The 22,944-nt window shown below is 61.9% G+C and overlaps 1 protein-coding gene across 5 annotated transcripts in view; it reads right to left on the bottom strand.

Annotated features, from left to right (window-relative positions):
• Window positions 1-2,368: 2,368 nt before the first annotated feature.
• NFATC1 (nuclear factor of activated T cells 1) overlaps window positions 2,369-22,944 on the bottom strand; it is a 65,623-nt gene continuing 45,047 nt past the window's right edge. For 2 of the 5 annotated variants that reach the window (XM_068167706.1, XM_068167707.1), the window contains exons 8-10: window positions 22,570-22,702; window positions 18,412-19,080; window positions 2,369-3,793 (exon numbers count right to left, since the gene is read on the bottom strand). In XM_068167706.1, coding sequence (XP_068023807.1) covers window positions 3,744-3,793; window positions 18,412-19,080; window positions 22,570-22,702 — 852 coding nt within the window. In that variant the 3' untranslated portion in view covers window positions 2,369-3,743. Of the gene's footprint in view, window positions 3,794-18,411; window positions 19,081-22,569; window positions 22,703-22,944 lie in introns of those variants that run through there. The other 3 variants (XM_068167708.1, XM_068167710.1, XM_068167709.1) reach the window with 3 other exon arrangements.

Here is a 22,944-nt window from a genome sequence, read left to right as displayed (position 1 = left end):
GGTGGGATCCACAGTGAGCAGGGGCCAGCAGGACCCCCCCTCCCCTCCTGCTCCCCCCAAACAAGATGGTGTCCAAACTGTTCTGCTTTTGGCTTTATTTCATTAATACAGAGACAGGAGAGGCAGCATCTTCCATCATCCAGCCTTGAAGGGAGGGGACACCTGCAGTGGGGGGGGCTGAGTGGGGTTGAGGATTTGTTTTCCTCCCCTCCAAAAAATAGCTTAAAGAGGACAAAATCCCAAGAAGGATGCAGGAGGTGCAACATCTGCAAGCCATGCAGCTGAGAGCCTGGCTGACAGGCAAGCTGTGGAGCACCCTGTGCTGGATGAGCCTCACCCAAGGGCTTTCCTCAGGTCCCCTGGCAGGCAGCTCGGAGCCCTGGGGACCCTCCCAGCCTAGGCCCCTTCCATCAGCTACCGGCTTAAAAGAGGCAGAAACAGAACAAGAGCTTTGGCATGAGCAGAGGTTCCCTCTCCACGCTTTGGGGACCCTTCTGAACAGTCTGAGAGCAGAGGAGGTGAGGAGCCAGTGGAGTCCATCCCCTGCCCTCCTTGGCAGCCGAGGTCTTTGGGCAAGCAGGGTCCACGGAGGGAGGCTGCCAGGCCAGGCTCCAGCTGGTGCCAGCAGGGAGCAAGCAGAGGAGCTGGAGGTGCCCGGGTCTGTCCACAGGCCAAGGAGAGCTGCTGGCTTGAGGTGAAGAGAAGGAAGATTTGTCGAGATGCCATCAGAGGAAGCGCTCCGGGGCTGAGCCCAGCAGCAGCTGGCTTCCAGAGTCTGTGTCCCAGCTACAGGCAAGGCTGCTGCGGGGCTGGCAGCCGCCGGCAGAGGCTCCGGGCGGGGGATACAGAGCTACATACAGGGGCTGGGGGTTAAATGGGGCTAGGGGTTAAATAGAGCTGGGGGCACACAGCTGGGGGGCACCAGGCCGTGAGCAGGAGCAGCCCGTGAGGCAGCCCACGCCAGGAGGCAGCCCAAGGCAGGAGGGGGCTCAAGGCAGGGGGAGGCTCAAGGCAGGAGCTCTCCCGCACGAGCCCCCCGGCTGTCCTCGTCCCTCCCGAGGCGTGCCAGCCGTGTGCCAGCCGTGTGCCAGCGGTGCCCACTATGGCCTCGTCCGGGGGGGCGCCGTGCCGAGGCAGCAGGACGCAGAAGTCACCTCCCCGGCCGGGGGGAGCCCTCCGCGGGTCCGGCGGCCGAGGAGGAACGGCGCAGGGAGCAGCAGCGCAGGGGGAGGCCCAACAGGGGGCGCAGAGGCCCAAGGCACAGAGCGGCTGCGGCGCTCCCGGCGTGCGCCGAGGTCCGGAGCGCGGCGCCGGCCTGCGGCTGCCGGCTACGGGCTGCGGAGCCGCGGGGCGCGCAGGGCGCAGCGCATTTGAGCTGACCTCATTTTCAATCCCATTTGCATTTACGTTCAATTTAAACCTTTTTAACCGGTTTTAATTCTCCTTTTCACTTTCCTTTCCAGTTCCTATTGCTCCACTTTTAATTTCCTCTGCAATTTCATTTCCAGCTCAGCTCCCACTTGGATTTCTATCAACATTTTCCTTCCATTTGTAATTGAAATTTCGACCTCTATTTTCCTTTAAATTTCCCTGACAATCTCATCTCCATCCTATTTTTTTTTTTTTTGGTAATATTTAATTTTAAATTAAATTTCCTTTTAACTTTTAGTTGAAATTTTATTGTAAATGTAATTTCAAAGTTAATTCCCATTCCATCTCAAATTAAAATTCCAGATTCAATTTAAAGGGTTCGGTTTAGTTATCAATTAAGTCGAAAATTTTGATTCCCATTCAAATTTTTTATCTTTTTTTGTTTTCATTTAAATCGAAAATTTTGTTTTCCATTCAAATTTTTAACTTTTCTTTTTTATTTTCTATTTAAATTTAAAATTTTGATTCATATTCAAATTTTTAACTTTTAATTTAAATTTAAAATTTTGATTTTTAAACTTTTATATTTTTCATCTAAATTTAAAATTTTGTTTTCAATTCAAATTTTTAACTTTTTTCATTTTCTATTTAAATTTAAAATTTTGATTACCAAATTTTTAAACTTTTTTTTTTTAAATTTAAATTTAAATTTTTGATTCCCATTCACATTTTAAAACTTTTTTATTTTCCATTCAAATTTTCATTTCCATTAGAATTTTTAAACTTTATTTTCAATTTAAATTTAAAATCCTGATTACCATTCAAATTTTTTAACTTTTATTTTTTTAATGTTCCATTTAAATTTTAAATGTCAATTTCCATTCAAATTTTTCCTTTCAATTTTCAATTAAATTTGAACTTTAATTTTTTAAATTTTCCATTTAAATGTGAATTTAATTTTAAAATTCCACTTAAATTTTTTTCCATTTATTTTCCATTTTCTCTTTCACTCAGCTTTCATTTTGGCTTTTCCTTTCTCATTGACATTTTCAATTTCATTTTGAACTGAACTTTAAATTGTAGTCAGTTTGTTTCCACTTAAATTTACTTTTAAAGTTTTTAATTTAAAATTTCAAACTCAATTTCAATTTGATTTTTATCAGATTTCCATTTGAAGTTTGTTATCATCAAACTCAGAAACGAGGCTGGAAATACAAATGAAAGTGAGAATTAACCTGCGGAGGCAAAGGCTTCAGTTCCAGTTTAAAGCTCTCTCCATTCCCATTGCCTCTCCTCCCTGTGCCCCCTGCCCCTCCCTGCCCAGTGCCCAGCCCGGGGGCAGCCCCTCCAGAGCCCCAGGGCAGACCGGGGTGGGGGAGAAGGGGGTTGGGAAACCTCTGCCCCTTGCCAGGCAGGCAGCAGCAGCTCCAGGGCTGAACACCAGAGCTGAGCTCCGGGGGTGAGCTCTGGTGCCACAGCCCCAGGGTGAGCTCTGGTTCCATCTCCTGGGGCTCAGCTCTGGAGGGTCCTTACCCTGGCACCCAGGAGGGTCCTCACCAAGCTGCTCTCAGACTCCTGTGCTCCCTTGCAGGGCATTAAGGAGGAGATGCAGGGCAGAACCAAGCTGAGATGATGCCAACAGCCAGGAGGCCTCCTGGCATGGGCTGAAAAGGAAGGCAAGAGGCTGGGCGCAGCCAGCAGAGGCTGGGCACTGCTGTCAGAGGCTGAGCACCCCTGGCAGAGGCTGGGCATCCCTGGCAGAGGCTGAGCACCCCTGGCCGAGGCTGAGCACCCCTGCAGAGGCTTGGGCACCCCTGGCAGAGGCTGGGCACCCCTGGCAGAGGCTGAGTACCCCTGGAAGAGCCTGGGCACTGCTGGTAGAGGCTGGGCACTGCTGGCAGAGGCTGAGCACCCCTGTCAGAGGCTGGGCACCGCTGTCAGAGGAGGAGCTGCAGGAGCTCTGGCAGCCCTGCTGCCGCCTGGCTGGAGCAGGGCTGCTCCCCACACCTCGCTGCAGGATGCCAGCTCCAGAGCTCCTGCACCTCCCAAGGCTTCCCAGGCTCCAAGCCTGCCTGGGGAAGGCAGCGCCAGGGCCGTGCGCCGTGCCCGGGGGGCAGTGCCGGGCAGGGGCTGCCTGGCTGTGGCCAAGCTCCCCTGGTGCTGTCCTGTCTGAGCCTCTCCTCCCTCCCTCTGAGGTGAAGTCCCTCCAGGAGCTCCTGCTGCCTGAGGAGCTCCCCCGGGAGCCAGGGGCGAGTCTTCGTTCCTGGGGTGGGGCGAGGCGGAGAGCAGAGCGGTGCCAGGCCTGGGTGCCCGCTGCTGCCCAGCGAGGCCAGAGGTGTCTGAGGGCCTGCTGCCAGGCCTGGGGGCGACAGCTAGGAGTGGGCACTGGTGCCGGAGAGGTCGTTCCTTATGATCTCATTTACTGCAACGAGAGGAGAGGAGAGAGGAGGCTTGGTCAGCGCTGCCCTGCTGCCGCAGGCTCTCCGCAGCACCCCCGCCTGGCATCCGCCCCTGTGGCACCGGCAGGAGTCAGCAGAGGGCTGCCCGAGGCGCCCAACACCCTGGGAAGCAGCACGACCGCAGCAGCTCCCTGCAGCCCGGGAGGCATCCAACGCCTCCCGTTCCCAGGGGCACAGACCGGGCACTGCCCTGGGCACGGGCAGCAAAGCGCAGCCCGGAGCAATCCACTGCCGCAGCAAGGGCCCTGGTGGCTGTGCCAGCTGCTGGGGCAGCAAGACGTGGGAGTGCCCAGCCCCAGGGCCTCCAGGGAACACAGAGCCTCCAGGGTGGGCACAGAGCTCCCCCATGGTGGGCACAGAGCTCCTCGACAGTGGGCACAGAGCTCCCCCACGGGGGGCTGAGCCCTTTCCCATGGTGAGCTGCTAGAACTGCTGCCTGCCTGCTCCCTGGAGACCCCAGCAGCACCCAGGAACACCTCCTGCCATAGTGCCTGGCACAAGTGGGCATCCAGTCCCTGCTGCCACCCACACAGACACAGAATCAGAGAGGGGCTGGAAGGGACCTCTGGAGGTCACCCAGCCCAAACCCCCTGCCAGAGCAGGGCAGGGCACCCAGAGCACAGCCAGGTGGGTCCTGAAAGTCCCCAGAGCAGACTCCACCCCCGCTGGGCAGCCTGCCCCAGGCTCCAGCAGCCTCACACCAAAGCAGTTTCTCCTCCTAGTGAGGTGGAGCCTCCTGGGTTCCAGGTGGTGTCCCACCACAGGACACCACTGAGCAGAGCCTGAGCCCCCTCCTGTCCCCCACCCCCCAAGAGCTTGCAAGCACTGCTCAGGGCCCCTCTCACCCTTCTCTTCCCGAGGGGAGGGCTGAGCAAGCCCAACCCTGCCATCTCCCCTGGCAGTGTCCTGCTGCTCTCCCCAGGAGCCTTCTCCTCTCCCTGCCTGCACCCTGCCTGCAGCCCACCCAGCTCTGGAGCTTTCCCACACTCCAGCCCTGGCCCTTTATCAGCTGTGAGCTCTGGCAGAGGGGCAGGAAGTGACTGCACTTGGCCAAGGCCCTCTGCAGCCTGCACAACACCCCCAGCGCTGCCAGCTCCACCCACGACCCCCAGCCATCTCCATCCCACCCTCAGCCAGCTCCCCCCTGCCCTCTCCATCCCACCCTCAGCCAGCTCCATCCCACCCTCAGCCAACTCCCCCCTGCCCTCTCCATCCCACCCTCAGCCAGCTCCATCCCACCCCCAGCCAGCTCCCCCCTGCCAGCTCCATCCACCCCCAGCCATCTCCATCCCACCCTCAGCCAGCTCCATCCCACCCCCAGCCAGCTCCCCCCTGCCAGCTCCATCCACCCCCAGCCATCTCTATCCCACCCCCAGCCAACTCCACCCACCCCGGAATGGCTTGGATTGAGTTGAGTAGGGTTAGGTTGGATGGATTGGGTTGGGCTGGGCAGGGCTGGGCAGGGCTGGACAGGGGTTTTTGGTTAAGTTTTGTGGTGCCCCTGGTGTTTGCTTTTTCCCTGCAGACTACTGCCCCTGCAGCACCTGCAGCACTCAGAGCTCTCCTGGAGCTCTCAGCAGCTCCTGGCACCAAACCCACCCCTGGCAGTGGCTCCCCAGAGCCCCAGGCTCAGGGAGCTCAGCTCTGCACCCAGCAGGCTGTGGCAGCCAGGCAGGGGCAGGCTGCACACACCCACAGCAGATGAGCTGCGCGCAAGGTCGCCCAGTGCCACCCCCTGCCATGCCCAGGGACAACTTCCACTGCAGCAGCTTGCTCCAGGCCTCATCCAGCCTGGCCCTGAGCAGCTGCAGGGTGTGCGGAGGGGCTGTGGGAGCTGAGATGTGCAGCAGCTCCCTCCCTGGAGCCCCCTCGGAGGCCCCCTCTGACCTTCCAGACACAGGGGAGCAGCCAGCCCTGCCCTGCCTGGTGGCAAGGAGCAGCCAGGCCTGGGGTGCCCATGCCAGTGCCCTGTGCAGCTGGGCAAGAGCAGAGTGGCCTCAGGGGGCAGCCAGACCTCAGCCCAAGGGCAACCAGCAGAGCTCACAGGCAGACTGTGCCACAGAGGATGCCCAGCACCCCTTGCCCAGGGTGGCACATGGGCGGCTCGGGCACTGCTGTCGCTGCCACCTCCTGCCCTGCCCTCACACACCCCAGGGGAAGGCCTGCAGGCAGGGCCAGGGGGGCAGGCAGCAGGCCCAGGGGGCACCATGCACACTCCAGCAGGGCAGCCAGGCTGGCACAGCTCCAGCACCCACAGAGAGCACTAAGGGTGGGAGTGGAAAGGGGAAGTGTGCCCGGAGTGGACTTCCCCCTGGGGCACCTGGGGCTGGCAGGGAAGCTCTCTGGTGGGTGGCAGGAGTGGCAGCAAGGCCACGTGAAGGGACACCTCCTGGGGGCTCAGAAGGTTGCTCCCCAGCCCAGCCCCAGCTCCAGGCTTGGCACTGCCATGCTGGCAGCTCCTCCCTCCCTGCAGCTCTGAGAGACAGCCATGGAATGGTTTGGGGTGGGAAAGACCTCTCAGATCCTCCAGGCCAACACCAGCCCCACCATGGCCACCAAACCCTGCCCCAAGGGCCATGGCCACAGCTCCCTTGAACCCCTCTGGGCATGGGGGCTCCACCACCCCCCTGGGCAGCCTGTGCCAGCCCCTGGCCACTCCTGCAGGCAACAAGTGGCCCCTGGCACCCAACCTCTCTGCAGGGGCCTTAGCTGGGAGCACAGAGGCTGGGCTGCTGTGTCTGGCCCCAGGCTGCTGCTCTCGACTCTGCCACAGAGAATCAAATGTCCTGTGGGAGGCTGGCCTGAGATTGTCCTTCCCACGAGCAGAGCACAGAGTGGGCTGGGCTGGAAGGGATGATCTGCAACCAAGCCAACCCTCTCTGTGACTCCTCATGGCCCAGCTCCAGCACAAGGCTTCCCTGAGAGCAGCAGGCTGCTGCCTGCAGGGGAGATCAGAGCAGGCTCTGCAGCAGCTCTGCAGCAGCTCTGGCTCCAGGTGGCTCTGGGGGCATCCCTGCTGCTCCCAGGGGTATCACCCACAGGGGAAACCCTGCTGGGGATTTCCCACAGCCAGCTGCAGCCTTTCCACCCACAGCACGGCCCCAAGAGCCCAGAATGGTGCAAAGGGAGAGGGCAAAGAGCTGAGGATGGCAGCAGGCTGCAGGTGCTGGGGGCTCCATGTGCAGCTGGGACCTTCCTGGGCAGGGAAAATGGATTTGCAGCTCTTGGTGGCTCTGTGGACTCCAGCAGCTGAGCTCCCCTGCCCCTGGCTGGCAGCAGGGACAGCAGGGTGGCCCTGCTGTGCCACCTCCCAGCTCAGACTCTCTCCCACTCCCCCCACAGGAGCTACAAAGGTTGGTGGTGCATGGCCTGGGGGCTTCCACTGCTGGGGAGCTCCTTGGGGAGCTTCATGCTCCTGAAGATAGGAGCCCAGGAGACTGAAACAATGGAAGGCAGAGACTGAGCTGCGCCAGGGGACCCTGCTGGGGCTGGGGGCTGGACCAGGTGATCTTCAGAGTCCCCTCCTGACCCCTGCCCCTGGGAGAGTCTGTGAGCTGAGAGCCAGGAGTCTGTAATCAAGGAATGGGTTGGGTGGGAAAAGCCTTCTGAGCTCATCCAGCCCAGCCTCAACCCAACCCCACCATGGCCACCAGACCCTGGCCCCAGGTGCCATGGCCATGGCCTCTGAGATCCTTCACTGCAAATGAAAGTGCCCCGGGGGGGCTGCCCAGGGGGGTGGTGGAGTCTCCATCCCTGGTGGAGCTCAAGGAAGGTGGGCCAGGGCCTCTTGGGGCCAGGGTTTGGTGGCTATGGTGGTGATGGGCTGAAGGTTGGACTGAGAGGCCAGGGACATGGCCCCTGGGGCCATGGTGGGGTTGGGGGGTTGGATCTCAGAGGACTTCTCCAACTTTAATGGTTCTGTGCAGAGGGACTGGGAATAGAGAGGGGAAGGAGGAGGGGAGGGAGATGTTCTCCCCAGCTCCCTGGCCAGATTTTGCTTAAAAGAGAACAAAATGGCCAAATATAGACAAAAATCAGCCAGGAAAGAAGTTCAGCTGCTGCCATCAGCCCCCCCAGAGGAGGAGAACCCTCCTGCTCCTGTCACTTCCTCACTAATTAGCAGCATCCCTCCCCGGGAGCTGCAAGGAGCAGCACTGAGCTGGGGCTGAGATCCTGCAGTGAGTCAGGGAAACTCCTCCTGCAAAGCTGCTCCTGGAGACATCCTCTCTGCAGCCACAGAGCTGCTTGGCTTGGAGAAGCCCTTGGGAGCACCCAGTCCAGACAGCAGCCCAGCACCCCCATGGCCACCAAACCATGGCCCAAAGAGCCATGGCCACCATCTCTAAGGCCATCCAGGCCAACACCAACCCAACCCCACCATGGCCACCAGACCCTGGCCCCAGGTGCCATGTCCATGACCTCTGAGCTCATCCAGTCCAATACCAATCCAACCCCCCAATGGCCACCAAACCCTGCCCCAGGTGCCATGGCCACCTGTTCCTGCACCCCCTCCAGCAGCTCCCTGGTGAGCAGCAGGGTTGAGGCCTCCTCATGGTCCCAGGTGCTGGCAGCTCCTGAAGCTCAGAGGCAGCGCAGGGCAGTGGGGGACACACTGCAGAGCTCTGAGCCCAGTGCTGGGGGTGGCTGCTTGGGGACCTCCTGCCCTGCCACAGGAGCACCCCACAGGCATGCACCCAGCACCAGCCTTCTGCCAGCAGCTGCCCCCAGCCCCTGGCACCTCACATGGCAGCAGGCACATGGCACAGGAAGAAGTTTCTCCCTGTGCTGGAGAAATGATCACCCAGAGGTGGTGGAGCCCCACCTGGATGTGGCCCTCTGCAGCCTGCTCTGGCTGATCTCCACAGGTCCCTTCCAGCCTCCACCACCCTGGGGTCAGGTTTGGAAACAAAAAATACTGCTGGGGGAAGGGGGAGGGGAAAGGGAAAGGGAAAGGGAAAGGGAAAGGGAAAGGGAAAGGGAAAGGGAAAGGGAAAGGGAAAGGGAAAGGGGGAGAAAGAGAGAGAGAGAAGAGAAGGAGAAGGAGAAGGAGAAGGAGAAGGAGAAGGAGAAGGAGAAGGAGAAGGAGAAGGAGAAGGAGAAGGAGAAGGAGAAGGAGAAGGAGAAGGAGAAGGAGAAGGAGAAGAAGGAGAAGGAGAAGGAGAAGGAGAAGGAGAAGGAGAAGGAGAAGGAGAAGGAGAAGGAGAAGGAGAAGGAGAAGGAGAAGGAGAAGGAGAAGGAGAAGGAGAAGGAGAAGGAGAAGGAGAAGGAGAAGGAGGACAGACCAGCAGGCTGCAGAGGGACTGCTGCCAAAGGGCTGCAGGGCCAGGCCCAGGGGCAGAGGATGGCAATGAGAGCAGAGCAGATGGAGCTGGGCTGTGAGGAACAAGCTCTGCCCCAGGAGGCTGCTGGAAGCCTGCAGCAGGTTGCCCAGGGAGGGGCTTGAGGCCCCCCCAAGCCTGGAGATGTTGAAGGGGAGGCTGGGGAAGGCTGTGAGCAGCCTGCTGTAGGGGAGGCTGTCCCTGCTGGGTGCAGGGGGTTGGGCTGGGTGCCTCTGGGGGTCCCTTCCAGCCCAACCCATTCTCGGGTGGATGCTCTGAGCTGGCTCCCCTTCAGGAGCAGCCCTGTGACAGCAGCAGCCCAGCAGCAAGGGCCAGCTCTGGCTGGAGCCCCTAGGCTCCACACAACAAAGCCTCCCAGGCTGGGGGCCCTGGGGGCACAGAGGACATTCCAGGGAAGGGAGGAGAGCCCAAAAGCTTTGAGTGTGACAACAAAGGCCCTGGCAGGGCAAGCTGCTGGCTGCTGTGCCACCGCTGCAGCAGGCCTGGTGCCCACCCAGCTGACTTCAAACAGCCTTTATCTGCAGCAGCTCCACCTGCACACATTGCTGGCATTCCTTCATCACAGCCTGGGGCAGGGGGGACCACGGGAAGTCCTCAGGAAGAGTGGAAACCTGGCAGGGCTGGGATGGAAACCTCTGCATGGAGCAGAGCAGGATGAAAACAGCAGGAAAAAAATAGAAGATAATGAAGAGGAACAAAAGCAAAGTCAGGAGGGAGAGATCAGAGCATGGCAGAGCCCAGGCTGGGGGCAGCTCAGAGCTCCCCTCCTGCAACCTCCTTCCATGCCCAGGGACAGCTTCCAGCCAGGCTCAGCTGCTCAGGGCCTCATCCAGCCTGGCCTGCAGCACCCCCAGGCAGGAGGCAGCCACAGCCTCCCTGGGCAGCCTGGGCCAGAGCCTCAGCAGCCTGGCACTGAAGAACTTCTTCCTCAGCTGCAGCCTGAGCCTGCTCTGCCTCAGCTCCAAACCCTTGCCCCTGGGCCTGGCTCCAGCCCCCCTCAGCCAAAGTCCCTCTGCAGCCTTCCTGCAGGATGCCTTCAGGTGCTGGCAGCAGCTCTGAGGTGCCCCTGGAGCCTTCTCCTCTGCAGGCTGCACAGCCCCAGCTCCCTCAGCCTGTGCTCCCAGCAGAGCTGCTCCAGCCCTGGCAGCAGCCTTGTGGCCTGCTCTGGGCTCTCTGCAGCAGCTCTGTGTCCTGCTGCTGCTGGGGACAGCAGAGCTGGAGGCAGGCTTGGAGGTGAGGTCTGAGCAGAGCCCAGGGGCAGGGTTGGAGGTGAGGTCTGAGCAGAGCAGAGCCCAGGGGCAGGGTTGGAGGTGAGGCCTGAGCACAGCCCAGGGGCAGGATGCCCTCTCCTGCCCTCTGCCCACACTCCCCTGGCATCAGCCCAGCCAGGGGCTGGCAAGCTGCCTGCCCTTGGGGGTGGCTGTGAAGTGGGGACCTAACCCCTCTCTGCTGCTCCCCCTCCTAACCCCACACCAGCACCTTCCTGCCAGCTGCAGATTCTGTTTCCTCCCCAACTCACCAAATAAATGCCCTGACAATTAATTTTCCCCCCTTTTCCCTTCCTTTCTTCCTTTCTTTCCCCCTGGCCAAGACACAGAGCAAATATTTACAGGTGCTGGGGAGACTCTGCTTCCTCCTGCTGCCTGCCACAGCTCCTCCTCCCCTCCACCACAGCTTTAGGGCTTTGATATCCTCTTTTTTTATTTCCAGGCAGCTGCCAAGAGGAAATAACTTTGCTGGATGGGGAGCCTGGGGACCCCAGGAAGCAAATCTTCCATCCATAAAAGAGCTGAAGTGCAGCTTGGGGCTGGGGGGGTTGCAGCTGAGGCTGCTTCAGTCTGAGCCCTGCTTTGGGGTTTTTATTGCAATGTCAACAAGGAGTTTAATTTGGTCTCAAGGTTTGGGTTCCTCAGGTCTGAGTGAAATATGGGAGGGCTGCAGCTGGCTGGCAACAGCTACTGTGGAAGAGGGGAGAGAAGCTAACTCCAAAGCTCTCTGTTCAGGAGAGGCAAAAGGAGAACCTCCAAAGCTCTCTGTTCAGGAGAGGCAAAAGGAGAACCTCCAAAGCTCTCTGTTCAGCAGAAAACTTCCAAACCTTTCTGTTCAGGAGGAAGGGAAAACAATCTCCAAACCTTTCAGTCCAGGAGAGAAAGCTCCTGAACTGTTTTGGAGCTGAGGCAGAGCAGGGTCAGCCTGGAGCTGAGGAAGAAGCTCTTCAGTGCCAAGGTGCTGAGGCTCTGGCAGAGGAGAGAGGGGCAAGTGGCTGCGGGGAGGCTGCTGCGAGGAGGCTGTGGGGAGGGCTGCGGGGAGGCTGCTGCGAGGAGGCTGTGGGGAGGGCTGCGGGGAGGCTGCGTGGGCGAACAGGGAGCGCTGCCAAGAGCGGCAAATCCCCCGGCCCCGCTCGGCGATCCTGCTCCAGCCCCACGGCTCCAGCCCCGCGCCTCCAGCCCCGCGCCTCCAGCCCCGCGGCAACAGCCCAGGGAAGAGCCTCGCAGCCGGCTTTGGCTTTGGGTCTTTGTTTCCCCTCTCCCCTGAAACCATTGGCAGATGCTCCGGAGCTGGCCGGGGCGGCCCGGGGAGGGCACCTGCCTGTGTCTGCCGGGGCCACCACAGCCACCACTGCCACCACAGCCACCACAACCACCACAACCACCACAGCCACCACAGCCACAAGAAGGACAATGAGAGGAGTTTCTGGCTCTGGAGGCTTCTGTCCCCACTGCCTCTGGCTGCTGTCCCTTGCCAGGTGCTGCGATGAGCCCTTGGGAGCCAGCTGGGTGAGCTGCGCTGCTCCGGGTGCCCACTGGGTATGAGGAGGGAGAGCTTCGGAACTGCCCAGCCCTGGGGAGCTGAGAGGGGTCCCCTGAGCTGGCAAAGGAGGGCACCAGGGCTGCCCTGTGCCAGCATGCCAGCAGGGCACCCTCCTCCCAGCCAAGGGCATCTCCTCTCACAGTATCACAGTATCACAGTATCACTTAGGTTGGAAAGGACCTCGAGGATCATCGAGTCCAACCTATCAACACAGACCCCATGACCAGACCAAGTGCCATGTCCAGTTGCCTCTTGAACACCTCCAGGGACTGTGACTCCACCACCTCCCTGGGCAGCACATTCCAATGATGAACGACTCGCTCGGTGAAGAACTTCCTCCTCACCTCGAGTCTAAACCTCCCCTGGCACAGCCTGAGACTGTGTCCCCTTGTTCTGGTGCTGGTTGCCTGGGAGAAGAGGCCAACCCCCTCCCGGCTATAACCACCTTTCAGGTAGCTGTAGAGGGCAATGAGGTCAGCCCTGCCTCTCCTCCCTGGCACAGGCAGCCCAGGCACAGCTGCCTGCTGGGGCCCTTCCCAACAACACCCCCCCCCCCCCCCCCCCCCAGCTCTCCCTTTAATTTTGGGTGGCTTTGGTGGTTTTTTGGTGCCAGCCTTGCCAGGAGGCAGAGCCTGGCGCAGGGCAGGGGCACTGCTGGGCTGCCCCCACCGCCGCCTGCCGCCGCCTGCTTCCTGCCCTATCTGCAGCAGCAGCAGCTGCCAGGGCCTGATAGAGAGCAGCTGCGGGGGGCCGGGGCTCACCGCTGGGCTGGGAAACACCAACCCCCCCAGAGCCCAGGGATGGAGCTCCCGGGGGAGCCGATAGCAGCCAGGGCCAGCGCCAGGGCAGCTCCGCGGCGATAGCAAAGGCCCTGCCTGGCCATGGGAACGGTCTGTGGGTGCCCGCTGGGTATCAGGGGAGGCTCTGCAGCCCTGCTCCCATTGTCTGCACTATCTGGCTCCAGGAGCTCCTGGCCCCGGGGCCAGATAAGCAGCGCCGCAGGCTCGGCCCCCGGGAGCGTCCCCGCTGGCTGCGGGGGGCTGCAGCCGGCAGAGCCCTGCAGGGACAGCAGCGCCGGGAGGGGGAAGCGCTGCAGGGACCCTGCGGGGTGCGGTCCTTGGCCTCGACGCAGCGCAGGGCAGGGGGCAGCAGCTCGGCAGAGCTCCCAGAGGGCACAAAGGGCCTTGCCCACCTGAGAGAAGCTACTGCAGGAGATTGATAAACTGGGCTGGGTTGGGAGGGACCTTAAAGCTCATCTACTGCAAGCCCCTTCAAGACCACCAAGTCCCAAGCCCCCTGAAGACCATCCCTTGAAGACCCCTGCCCTGGGGGGTTCCCTTACACCAAGCTGCTGAAGGCCTGATCCCTGGCCTTGGGCACCTCCTGTGAGGGGACATCCAGGACCTGCCCCAGTGCCTCCCACCCCTCCTCACCCCAACCTGAGCCCCAGGCAGCTGTTTGCAGGTGGTGCTCAGCTGCAGGGGGCAGAGGCCTGGGGGCTCTGCAGGGCAGAGTCAGTGACTGCTGATCTCAGCACTCCACAGAGGCTGTGTGAAATCACAGATCCAGTGAGGAGCTGAGGCTGGAGGATGCCTTCGGGAGGCTGGAGGAGACCTAGCTGCTCACCTTCAGCTCCCAGCCTCACCACTGCTGCTGAGCCTCTAAACCCCAGGACCATGGAGCTGGTTCCATGGGCTGGAGAAGCCCTCTGAGCTCATCCAGCCCAGCCTCAACCCAACCCCACCAACCCCTGTCCCTCAGCACCACATCCTTGAGGTCTCCAGGGATGGTGACTTCTCCCTCAGCTGTGAAGCCTGCAGAGCTTCCCTGGTGTCACCAGACCTACCTCTGGCACCTATGACCCAGAGAGGACACCCCCATGTCCATCTGTCCTGCAGGGTGTGGAAGGACAGGTTGGTTCTACATCTCTCCCCAGCTTCCAGGGACCACTTGGAGAGCCTTGCCCAGAAAGAGGCTCCCTGCCTCCAAAAGAGGCTTCTTGCCCCCCTGCACCTGCCCCCCCGCCCTCAGCTATTGATAGACATTGATCAGATCCCTCTCAGCCTTCTCCTCCCCAGACTCAACAGCCCCAGGGCTCTCAGTCTCTCCTCACAGGGGAGATGCTCAAGTCCCCAACTCCTCCTCCTGGCTCTGCCTTGGACTCTCTCCAGCAGCTCTCTGTCTCTCTTCACCTGGGGAGCCCCAAACTGGACCCAGGATTGCAGCTGTGGTCTCAGCAGGGCAGAGCAGAGGGGCAGCAGAACCTCCCCAGCCCTGCTGGCCACACTTTTCTTGCTGCCCCCCAGGACCCCCTTGGCTCTCTTGGCCCCCAAGACACATTGCTGTCCCAGGCAGCACTTGCTGAGTGGCAGATTTCTCCTCCCCAGGCTGAAGCAGCCTCAGCAAGCCTTGGAGCAGGGCTGGGAAGGCAGCTGGAGGTGTCCTGGAGGGTGGGAAAGAGGCTTGGGAGGGAGAGAAGAGAGGGAAAGGTAAAAACAAGAGAGGAGAGACAGAAGTGGAGCTGAGCAGGGAGCAGCTCCGGGAGCAGAGGGGAAAGGGCTGAGCGTGGGGGTGGGAGAGAGGAGCTGCCTGCAGCCAGCAGGGATGGGATGGAGCAGGGCAGGGATGGAGCAGGGCAGGGATGGGGCAGGGCAGGGACTGGGGCAGGGCAAGAATGGGGCGAGGCCGAGGGAGGAGGCTGCGGGGCAGGACCCTCAGCCAGCCCCGGGAGGCACTGCCGAGCTCGGGGCCCAGGGAGCAGCAAGGAAGCAGCTTCAGAGTCTGCAGAGCTGCCAGAGCCCTGCAGGAAGTGGGGAGGGGGGAAAGGAGGGGAGGGAGAGAGGGAAAGGAGGAGAGAAAGAGAGGGAGAGGAGGAGGGAGAGAGGGAAAGGAGGAGAGAGAGAGGGAAAGGAGGAGAGAAAGAGAGGGGAAGGAAAAGAAGGGGGAGGCAAAGAAGGCGGAGGAAAAGAAGGGGGAGGAATAGAAGGGGGAGGAATAGAATGGGGAGGAAAAGAAGGGGGAGGAAAAGAAGGGGGAGGAAAAGAAGGGGGAGGAATAGAAGGGGGAGGAAAAGAAGGGGGAGGAATAGAAGGGGGAGGAAAAGAAGGGGGAGGAAAAGAAGGGGGAGGAAAAGAAGCTCTCCCAGCCTGCTGTGGGTGGCCGCAAGCGGCCAGCAAGGGCCCTGCTGGAGGACAGCAGAGGCTGCAGCAGCCCCGGAGCAGGCAGAGGAGGGCTTGGCACAGCCTGGGGCTGCTGAGGGCTGGAGGACAGCAGAGGCAAGCAGGACCTCCCCTGCTCTCACTCTGCCAGCGGCCAGGGGGTGGCACTCAGAGGGCATCCAGGGCCTGACCCAGATGCCAGGGATGGCTTTGCAGCCTCACTTGGTGGGGGCTGTGCTGAGCCAGAAGGAGTCATGGGGAGCCAGGAGGAGGTAGGGGGAGCTCCAGCTCCAACCTTCTACCCATGGCCACCAGACCACAGAATCACTGAGGCTGGAAGAGACCTCTTGGATCATCAGCTCCAACCTCCTCCTCCAGCCCTCCATGGCCCCCAGCCCAGGTCCTGTGGGAGCAGCAGGTGGAGTTGGGGTTGATTGGTTGAACTCAGTGCCCTTAGAGGTCTTCTCCCACCCCAACCATGCTGTGCTACCTTCTGGTGCCTCTCACTCCCCAGCTCTGGGCATGGCTTTTGGCCTGGGTGGCTGAGACCTTGCTCCTCACAGCAGGTGCCAAGGCAGACAGCCTGCTCACCACAGAGCAGCTGTGCAGAACTGGGAGCTCCTGAGGAGGAGAAGCTCCTCAGGCCTGCCCACGGTGCCACCCCAACCCCCACCTCTACTGGGGCTGGAAAGCTTCCACCCCATCCCAGCCTGAAGGGTTCTGCTCCCAAGGGCAGGGCTCTGAGCTCTGCTGGCTCTCCCTGGAGGCTAACCCCAGGCAGATGTTCCTTGGCACCAGCTGCTGCCACCCTCCAGGCAGAGCCCCTGGCAGGGAGCTCAGCGTGGAGCTGCCTGCTGCTGAGACACTCCCAGCTTGGAGGCCACCCCAGGCTGTCCCTCTCACCAGGGCTGGCTCACTGGGCTTGGGGACCAGAGCCTGGCAAGGGCCATCACAGCATCTTCACCTCCCAGAGGGGCATGGACAGCACAGGCAAAACACAACGCAAGGGTGGAAGACCCCCAGCTGCCCCCAGAGTGAGGAGTGACACTGCCAGAGGGAAGGGCTTGGGCTGGAAGGGACCTGGGAGGTGACCCAGTGCCAGCCCCCTGCCATGGGCAGGGACACCTCCCACCAGCCCAGGCTGCTCCAGGCCTCATCCAGCCTGGCCCTGAGCACCTCCAGGGAGGGGGGAGAGGAGATGAGAGCTGAGAGCTGAAGGCACCACAGCTGCTGGTCCTGCAGCCAGCTCCTGGTAACCACCCTCAGAGCTCAGATGACATTCACAGGTGGCCTGGGGTCAGAAGGGACCCTCAGAGGTCCCCTTGGCCAACCCCCAGCACAGCTCCATCACCTCACACAGACCTAAGGAGGCCCTCACTGTGTAGAGGTAACCCAAGCACAAGTCCACAGTGCTCTACCAGGCTCTTCATGGAACCTTTTTGATCACCAGGATGCTCCTGGACCCTTTTTCTCTCCAGGCTTCTCCTGGACCATTTGCTCCCCCAGACTGTTCCTGGACCCTTTGCTCCTGGACCCATTTTGATCACCAGGCTGCTCCTGGAGCCTTTGCTCCTGGAGCCTTTCTCCCCCAGGCTGCTCCTGAACCCTTTGCTCCTGGACCCATTTTGATCACCAGGCTGCTCCTGGAGCCTTTGCTCCTGGAGCCTTTCTCCCCCAGGCTGCTCCTGGACCCATTTTGATCACCAGGCTGCTCCTGGAGCCTTTCTCCCCCAGGCTGCTCCTGGACCCATTTTGATCACCAGGCTGCTCCTGGAGCCTTTTCTCCCCCAGGCTGCTCCTGGAGCCTTTGCTCCTGGACCCTTTCTCCCCCAGGCTGCTCCTGGAGCCTTTGCTCCTGGACCCTTTCTCCCCCAGGCTGCTCCTGGAGCCTTTTCTCCCCCAGGCTGCTCCTGGAGCCTTTGCTCCTGGACCATTTGTCCCCCAGGCTGCTCCTGGAGCCTTTTCTCCCCCAGGCTGCTCCTGGAGCCTTTGCTCCTGGAGCCTTTCTCCCCCAGGCTGCTCCTGGAGCCTTTGCTCCCCCAGGCTGCTCCTGGAGCCTTTGCTCCTGGACCCTTTCTCCCCCAGGCTGCTCCTGGAGCCTTTGCTCCCCCAGGCTGCTCCTGGAGCCTTTTCTCCCCCAGGCTGCTCCTGGAGCCTTTGCTCCTGGACCATTTGTCCCCCAGGCTGCTCCTGGAGCCTTTGCTCCCCCAGGCTGCTCCTGGAGCCTTTGCTCCTGGACCCTTTCTCCCCCAGGCTGCTCCTGGAGCCTTTGCTCCCCCAGGCTGCTCCTGGAGCCTTTGCTCCTGGACCCTTTCTCCCCCAGGCTGCTCCTGGAGCCTTTGCTCCCCCAGGCTGCTCCTGGAGCCTTTGCTCCTGGACCTTTTCTCCCCCAGGCTGCTCCTGGAGCCTTTTCTCCCCCAGGCTGCTCCTGGAGCCTTTGCTCCTGGAACCTTTCTCCCCCAGGCTGCTCCTGGAGCCTTTTCTCCCCCAGGCTGCTCCTGGAGCCTTTGCTCCTGGACCATTTGTCCCCCAGGCTGCTCCTGGAGCCTTTTCTCCCCCAGGCTGCTCCTGGAGCCTTTGCTCCTGGAGCCTTTCTCCCCCAGGCTGCTCCTGGAGCCTTTGCTCCCCCAGGCTGCTCCTGGAGCCTTTGCTCCTGGACCCTTTCTCCCCCAGGCTGCTCCTGGAGCCTTTTCTCCCCCAGGCTGCTCCTGGAGCCTTTGCTCCCCCAGGCTGCTCCTGGAGCCTTTGCTCCCCCAGGCTGCTCCTGGAGCTTTTTCTCCCCCAGGCTGCTCCTGGAGCCTTTGCTCCCCCAGGCTGCTCCTGGAGCCTTTGCTCCCCCAGGCTGCTCCTGGAGCCTTTTCTCCCCCAGGCTGCTCCTGGAGCCTTTGCTCCTGGACCCTTTCTCCCCCAGGCTGCTCCTGGAGCCTTTGCTCCTGGACCCTTTCTCCCCCAGGCTGCTCCTGGAGCCTTTGCTCCTGGACCCTTTCTCCCCCAGGCTGCTCCTGGAGCGTTTTCTCCCCCAGGCTGCTCCTGAAGCCTTTGCTCCTGGAACCTTTCTCCCCCAGGCTGCTCCTGAAGCCTTTGCTCCTGGAACCTTTCTCCCCCAGGCTGCTCCTGGACCCATTTTGATCACCAGGCTTCTCCTGGAGCCTTTGCTCCCCCAGGCTGCTCCTGGAGCCTTTCCCCACGGTGCTGAGGGGAGCAGAGGTGTAAGGGAGCCGACTGTGAGAGCAGAGAGGCTTGAAGGCCAAACCTACACTGTGGAGGACTCACCATCATCCAGGTACATCTGGTCCAACTCCTCGGGCTCCCTCTTGATGGTTACAGGGATTGGGGCCAGGCTATGCTTACTTCCCTCCTGCCCTGGCGGCAGTGCCGGGGCTTGGCCGGGCGGAGCCTCCCTCCGGGGAGCCTTCGGCAGGAGCTGCTGCAGCGGAGCCGTTATGGAGGAGCAGTGAGCGGGGCTGCAGGGCTGCAGGCAGGTCGGCTCTTGGGTGAGAGATGGAGCTGGAGCAGAGGGGCTGCCGGGGCAGAGTGTTTGCTGGTGGCCCAGGGGACAGCTACCGCTCCCGTGGTGACTCACCTGCGGCTCGGGGGGGCTGGGCTGCACCACTAGGGGCCGGGGCACCTCCTGGATGGTGGCGACGCCTCCAGCGGGGTGCTGAAGTCCCAGGTGGCCGTAGGGCGAGGAGGAGGAGGAGGAGGAGGAGGAAGAGAGGTCGTGCAGCTTGGGGCTGGCGCTGGGGGCGGGCGGCAGCAGGGGGCTGCGCTGCTGGCAGGAGGTGAAGCCTGGCACCAGGCAGGGCCCCGGCGGCGGCTCGGGGGGCAGCAGCAGCCCCTGGCTGTAGTAGGGCTTGGAGAGAGGGCTGAGCCCTTGGGGCATTGGTCCACAGGGCTGGGCGGGCTCGTAGTCATCCGTGGGCTCCGTCTTGATGATGGGAACTGCACGGAGAGAAAACACAGACCCCCGCGGGGGGCTTGAGACCGGCAGGAGCCGCAGCCAAACCCGCAGCCCTGCACAAGCCTCTCGGTGGCCCAGGCTGCCGCTGCGCCCCCCGAGACCCCCGGCAGAGCCAGGAGAGCCCCGCAGCAGCGGCGAGCCAGCAGAGCCTGAGCCGGGCTCTGTCTGCCCTCGCCCTCTCCTTCCTCCTGCACTGCTGAGCTGCACTGCGAGCTGCGCCCAGGGCTCCTCCGCCGGCTTGCAGCAACCCAGGCAGCAATTCCCCCCTGGAGCTCACAGCTCCCGCGGGGCTCCAGCTGCTGGCGGCCTGGGCACAGCAGTGTCCGTGCCAGAGGGGGAGAGGGGAAGTCACCAAGGTGCCAGGGACAGCCGGGGCCGAGGAGCTGCCCAGGGTGAGGACCCCACGCAGTGGATTGGATTCGTTCTGCCTGCATGGCTCTGCTGAGCCCTCCCCGAGCAGGCACAGAGCCTGCAGCTGCAGCCAGCTCTCATCCTAGGCTCAGTGGATCATGGAATGGGCTGGAAGGGACCTCACAGATCACAGAACCACAGAGTGGGTTGAGCTGGAAGGGACCTTGAAGGCCATCCAGCTCCAGCCCCCTGCCATGGGCAGGGACACCTCCACCAGCCCAGGTTCCTCATCCAGCCTGGCCCTGAACACCTCCAGGGCTGAGGGGAGAGCTGAGAGGTGAAGGCAGAGCTGATCTTCCCCTTGGCACTCCCATGGAGTCCAGCTCTAACATTCCAAACCCAAATGGAACCCAGCACCACCAAACCCTGGCCCCCAGTGCCATGGGCACAGGTTCCATGGACCCCTCCAGGCAGGGGGACTCCACCACCCCCCTGGGCAGCCCCTGCCAGTCCCTGACCACTCCTGCAGCACAGAAGCTTCTCCTCCTCTCCAGCCTAAGCCTCCCCTGGCACAACTCCAGGCCACTTCCTCTCCTTCCACACCTGAGAGTGGGGAGCAGAGCCCAGCCCCAGCTGGCTGCAGACTCCTCTCGGGGAGCTGCAGGGAGCAAGGAGCTCTCCCTCAGCCACTCACTGCTGGCTGGCACCAATTAACAGCTTGTTTCTGGCACTGCCTTGGCACTGCCCCTCCAAACAGATCAACACATGCCAACAGGCCTGGCCAGGGTCTGCATTGCCAAACTGCCCTGCTGGGGCTCAGATCCTGCCCTGCTGGGGGCTCAGTCCCTGCCCTGCTGGGGCTCAGACCCCTGGCCCCACAAAAAGCAGCCCCTCAGTGCCACTTGGTCCACGTGGTGAAGCTGGAGGCTCCTAAGGCACTGAGATGGTCCTGAGCTGTAAGTAAGGCACCCTGCCAGCTCCCAGCACCTCCAGGGGTGCTGAGTGCTCTGCCAGGGCTGCCCCAGGCCTGCTCAGCCCCTGGGCTCCCCTCAGGATCTCACCAACTCCTCAGCAGCTCCTTGCTGGCAGCAGCCCCGGGGGCTACAAATCAAAGCAGGGCTCAGGGCTGTGACATCACTCTGGGGGGCTGAGGACAACGGAGCCTCTGTATGGGGCTGGCAGGGAGCCCCTGTGTGGGGCTGGCAGGGATCCTCTGTGTGGGGCTGGCAGGGAGCCCCTGTGTGGGGCTGGCACAGACCCTCTGTGTGGGGCTGGCAGGGAGCCCCTGTGTGGGGCTGGCACAAACTCCCTGTGTGGGGCTGGAGGCTCAGCACCCCCAGAGCCCTCAGCCCCTGCTCCCCACAGAGCTGCCCCAGGCCCCTCAGGGCTCTGTGGCCCTTTGCTGTGCCCTCCCCAGCCGGTGCCAGGCCCCTCGGCCCAGGGAGCCCAGGGGTGCCCACAGCTCTCCAGCTGTGGCCTGGGGCTGTGGATGCTTCCTCCCTGCAGCTGCTCCAGGCCAGGCTGCCTGGGATGGGGCAAGGCTGAAGGTCATCCAGCTCCAACCCCCCTGACGTGGGCACTGCCCAGGGGGTTGGGGCAAGATGGTCTCCAAGGTCCCTTCCAACCCATCCCAGGGCTCCATGACCTGTAAGGACCCTCCCACCCCAGCCCCTTCCCTGGCTTTGTGGCCCCCCAGCTCCCTCCCTCCCCAGCCCCTTCCCTGGCTCTGTGCCCCCCCAGCTCCCTCCCACCCCAGCCCCTTCCCTGGCTCCGTGACCTTCCAGGTCTTTCCCAGCCCACTCCATGCCAGCCCTCTGATGCCAGCAGGAGCAGCTTCACTCCCAGCTCTGTCCTGGGAGCCCTGCAGGGGCTGTGAGGTGCTCTCAGCAGTGCCAGAGTGAGGAGTGCCCAGCCAGGTGTCCCCGGGGGGAGCCATGCCCACCAGGACCACCTGCTGCCCTCCCCCTACTCTGCTCTCCCACTTTGCTCTCCTCCCCCTGCAGCTCTCCCGCAGCTCAGATCCCTGGAGCAGAGGAACCCAGAGGCAGCAGCAGCAGCCCTGCAGCAGCCACAGCAGCAAGGGGGCAGCAGCAGACTGCAGCAGCTGGGCTGTGCCACCTGGCACACAGCACGGCTGGTTCCCTGCTGCCTGGCACACAGCACAGCTGGTTCTCTGCTGCCTGGCACACAGCACAGCTGGCTCTGTACTGCCTGGCACACAGCACAGCTGGTTCCCTGCTGCCTGGCACACAGCACAGCTGGTTCTCTGCTGCCTGGCACACAGCACAGCTGGCTCTGTATTGCCTGGCACACAGCACAGCTGGTTCCCTGCTGCCTGGCACACAGCACAGCTGGCTCTGTACTGCCTGGCACACAGCACAGCTGGTTCCCTGCTGCCTGGCACACAGCACAGCTGGCTCTGTACTGCCTGGCACACAGCACAGCTGGTTCCCTGCTGCCTGGCACACAGCACAGCTGGCTCTGTACTGCCTGGCACACAGCACAGCTGGTTCCCTGCTGCCTGGCACACAGCACAGCTGGCTCTGTACTGCCTGGCACACAGCACAGCTGGTTCCCTGCTGCTTGGCACACAGCACAGCTGGCTCTGTACTGCCTGGCACACAGCATAGCTGGTTCCCTGCTGCCTGGCACACAGCACAGCTGCCTCTCTGCTGCCTGGCACACAGCACAGCTGGCTCTGTACTGCCTGGCACACAGCACAGCTGGTTCCCTGCTGCCTGGCACACAGCACAGCTGGCTCTCTGCTGCCTATTCTGGGTGTCAGTCTCCCTCTCCTCACATCAATCCCAGCAACTCTGTGCCACTGAGAGCTCTCTGCCCCCAAAGCAAGAGGAAGAAATCCTGCAGGGGGGGATGGGGGAGCAGCAGGGAGGGATGAGGGAGCAGCGGGGGGGGGCTCTGCTGACCTGCTCCTCTCCCCCTGCCCAGCACCAGCTGTGCCCCCAGCTCGCTGGGAGGCTGCTCAGAGCCTGCTGGTGCTACTCTCCTCCCTCCCCTGCCTGCCGTGCCAGGGCAGGGTGGTTACTGTTGGCTGGCAGGTAGGTGAAGAGCTGGTACTGGCTCCTCCCCTGCCTGCCGTGCCAGGGCAGGGTGGTTACCGTTGGCTGGCAGGTAGGTGAAGAGCTGATACTGGCTCCTCTTCCTCTTGCCGTTGCAGACGTAGAAGTTGACCTGCACGGGGCTGGAGATCCTCTGGGTGCGGAAGGGAGGGACCTCAACCACCAGCGAGTTCTGCCGGGCAGGAGGCAGCAGCAGGTGAGGGCAGGGCAGGGCAGGGCCGGGATCCGCTCCCAGCAGCTCCGTGCCCGCGGCCCAGGGCTCGGTGAGGCAGCGGTCAGCCTGGCTGAGCTCTCCACAAAGCCTTCCCCTCGGGGCCGGGCACGGGGCTGGGCAGGAGGAGCTCTCCCTGGGGTCAGCAGCCCGGCCCCAGCTCCGCCCCGGGGTCCCTCCTCCTGGCACACAGCTCCCCGGGG

The sequence above is a fragment of the Melanerpes formicivorus genome, unplaced genomic scaffold (assembly GCF_026170545.1).
Source record: "Melanerpes formicivorus ecotype bairdi unplaced genomic scaffold, bMelFor1.0.p_v2 SCAF_122, whole genome shotgun sequence".
NCBI classification, from domain to species: domain Eukaryota; kingdom Metazoa; phylum Chordata; class Aves; order Piciformes; family Picidae; genus Melanerpes; species Melanerpes formicivorus.
Note: the sequence above shows the minus strand (reverse complement) of the source record. Positions and strands in the feature narration are given on the sequence as shown.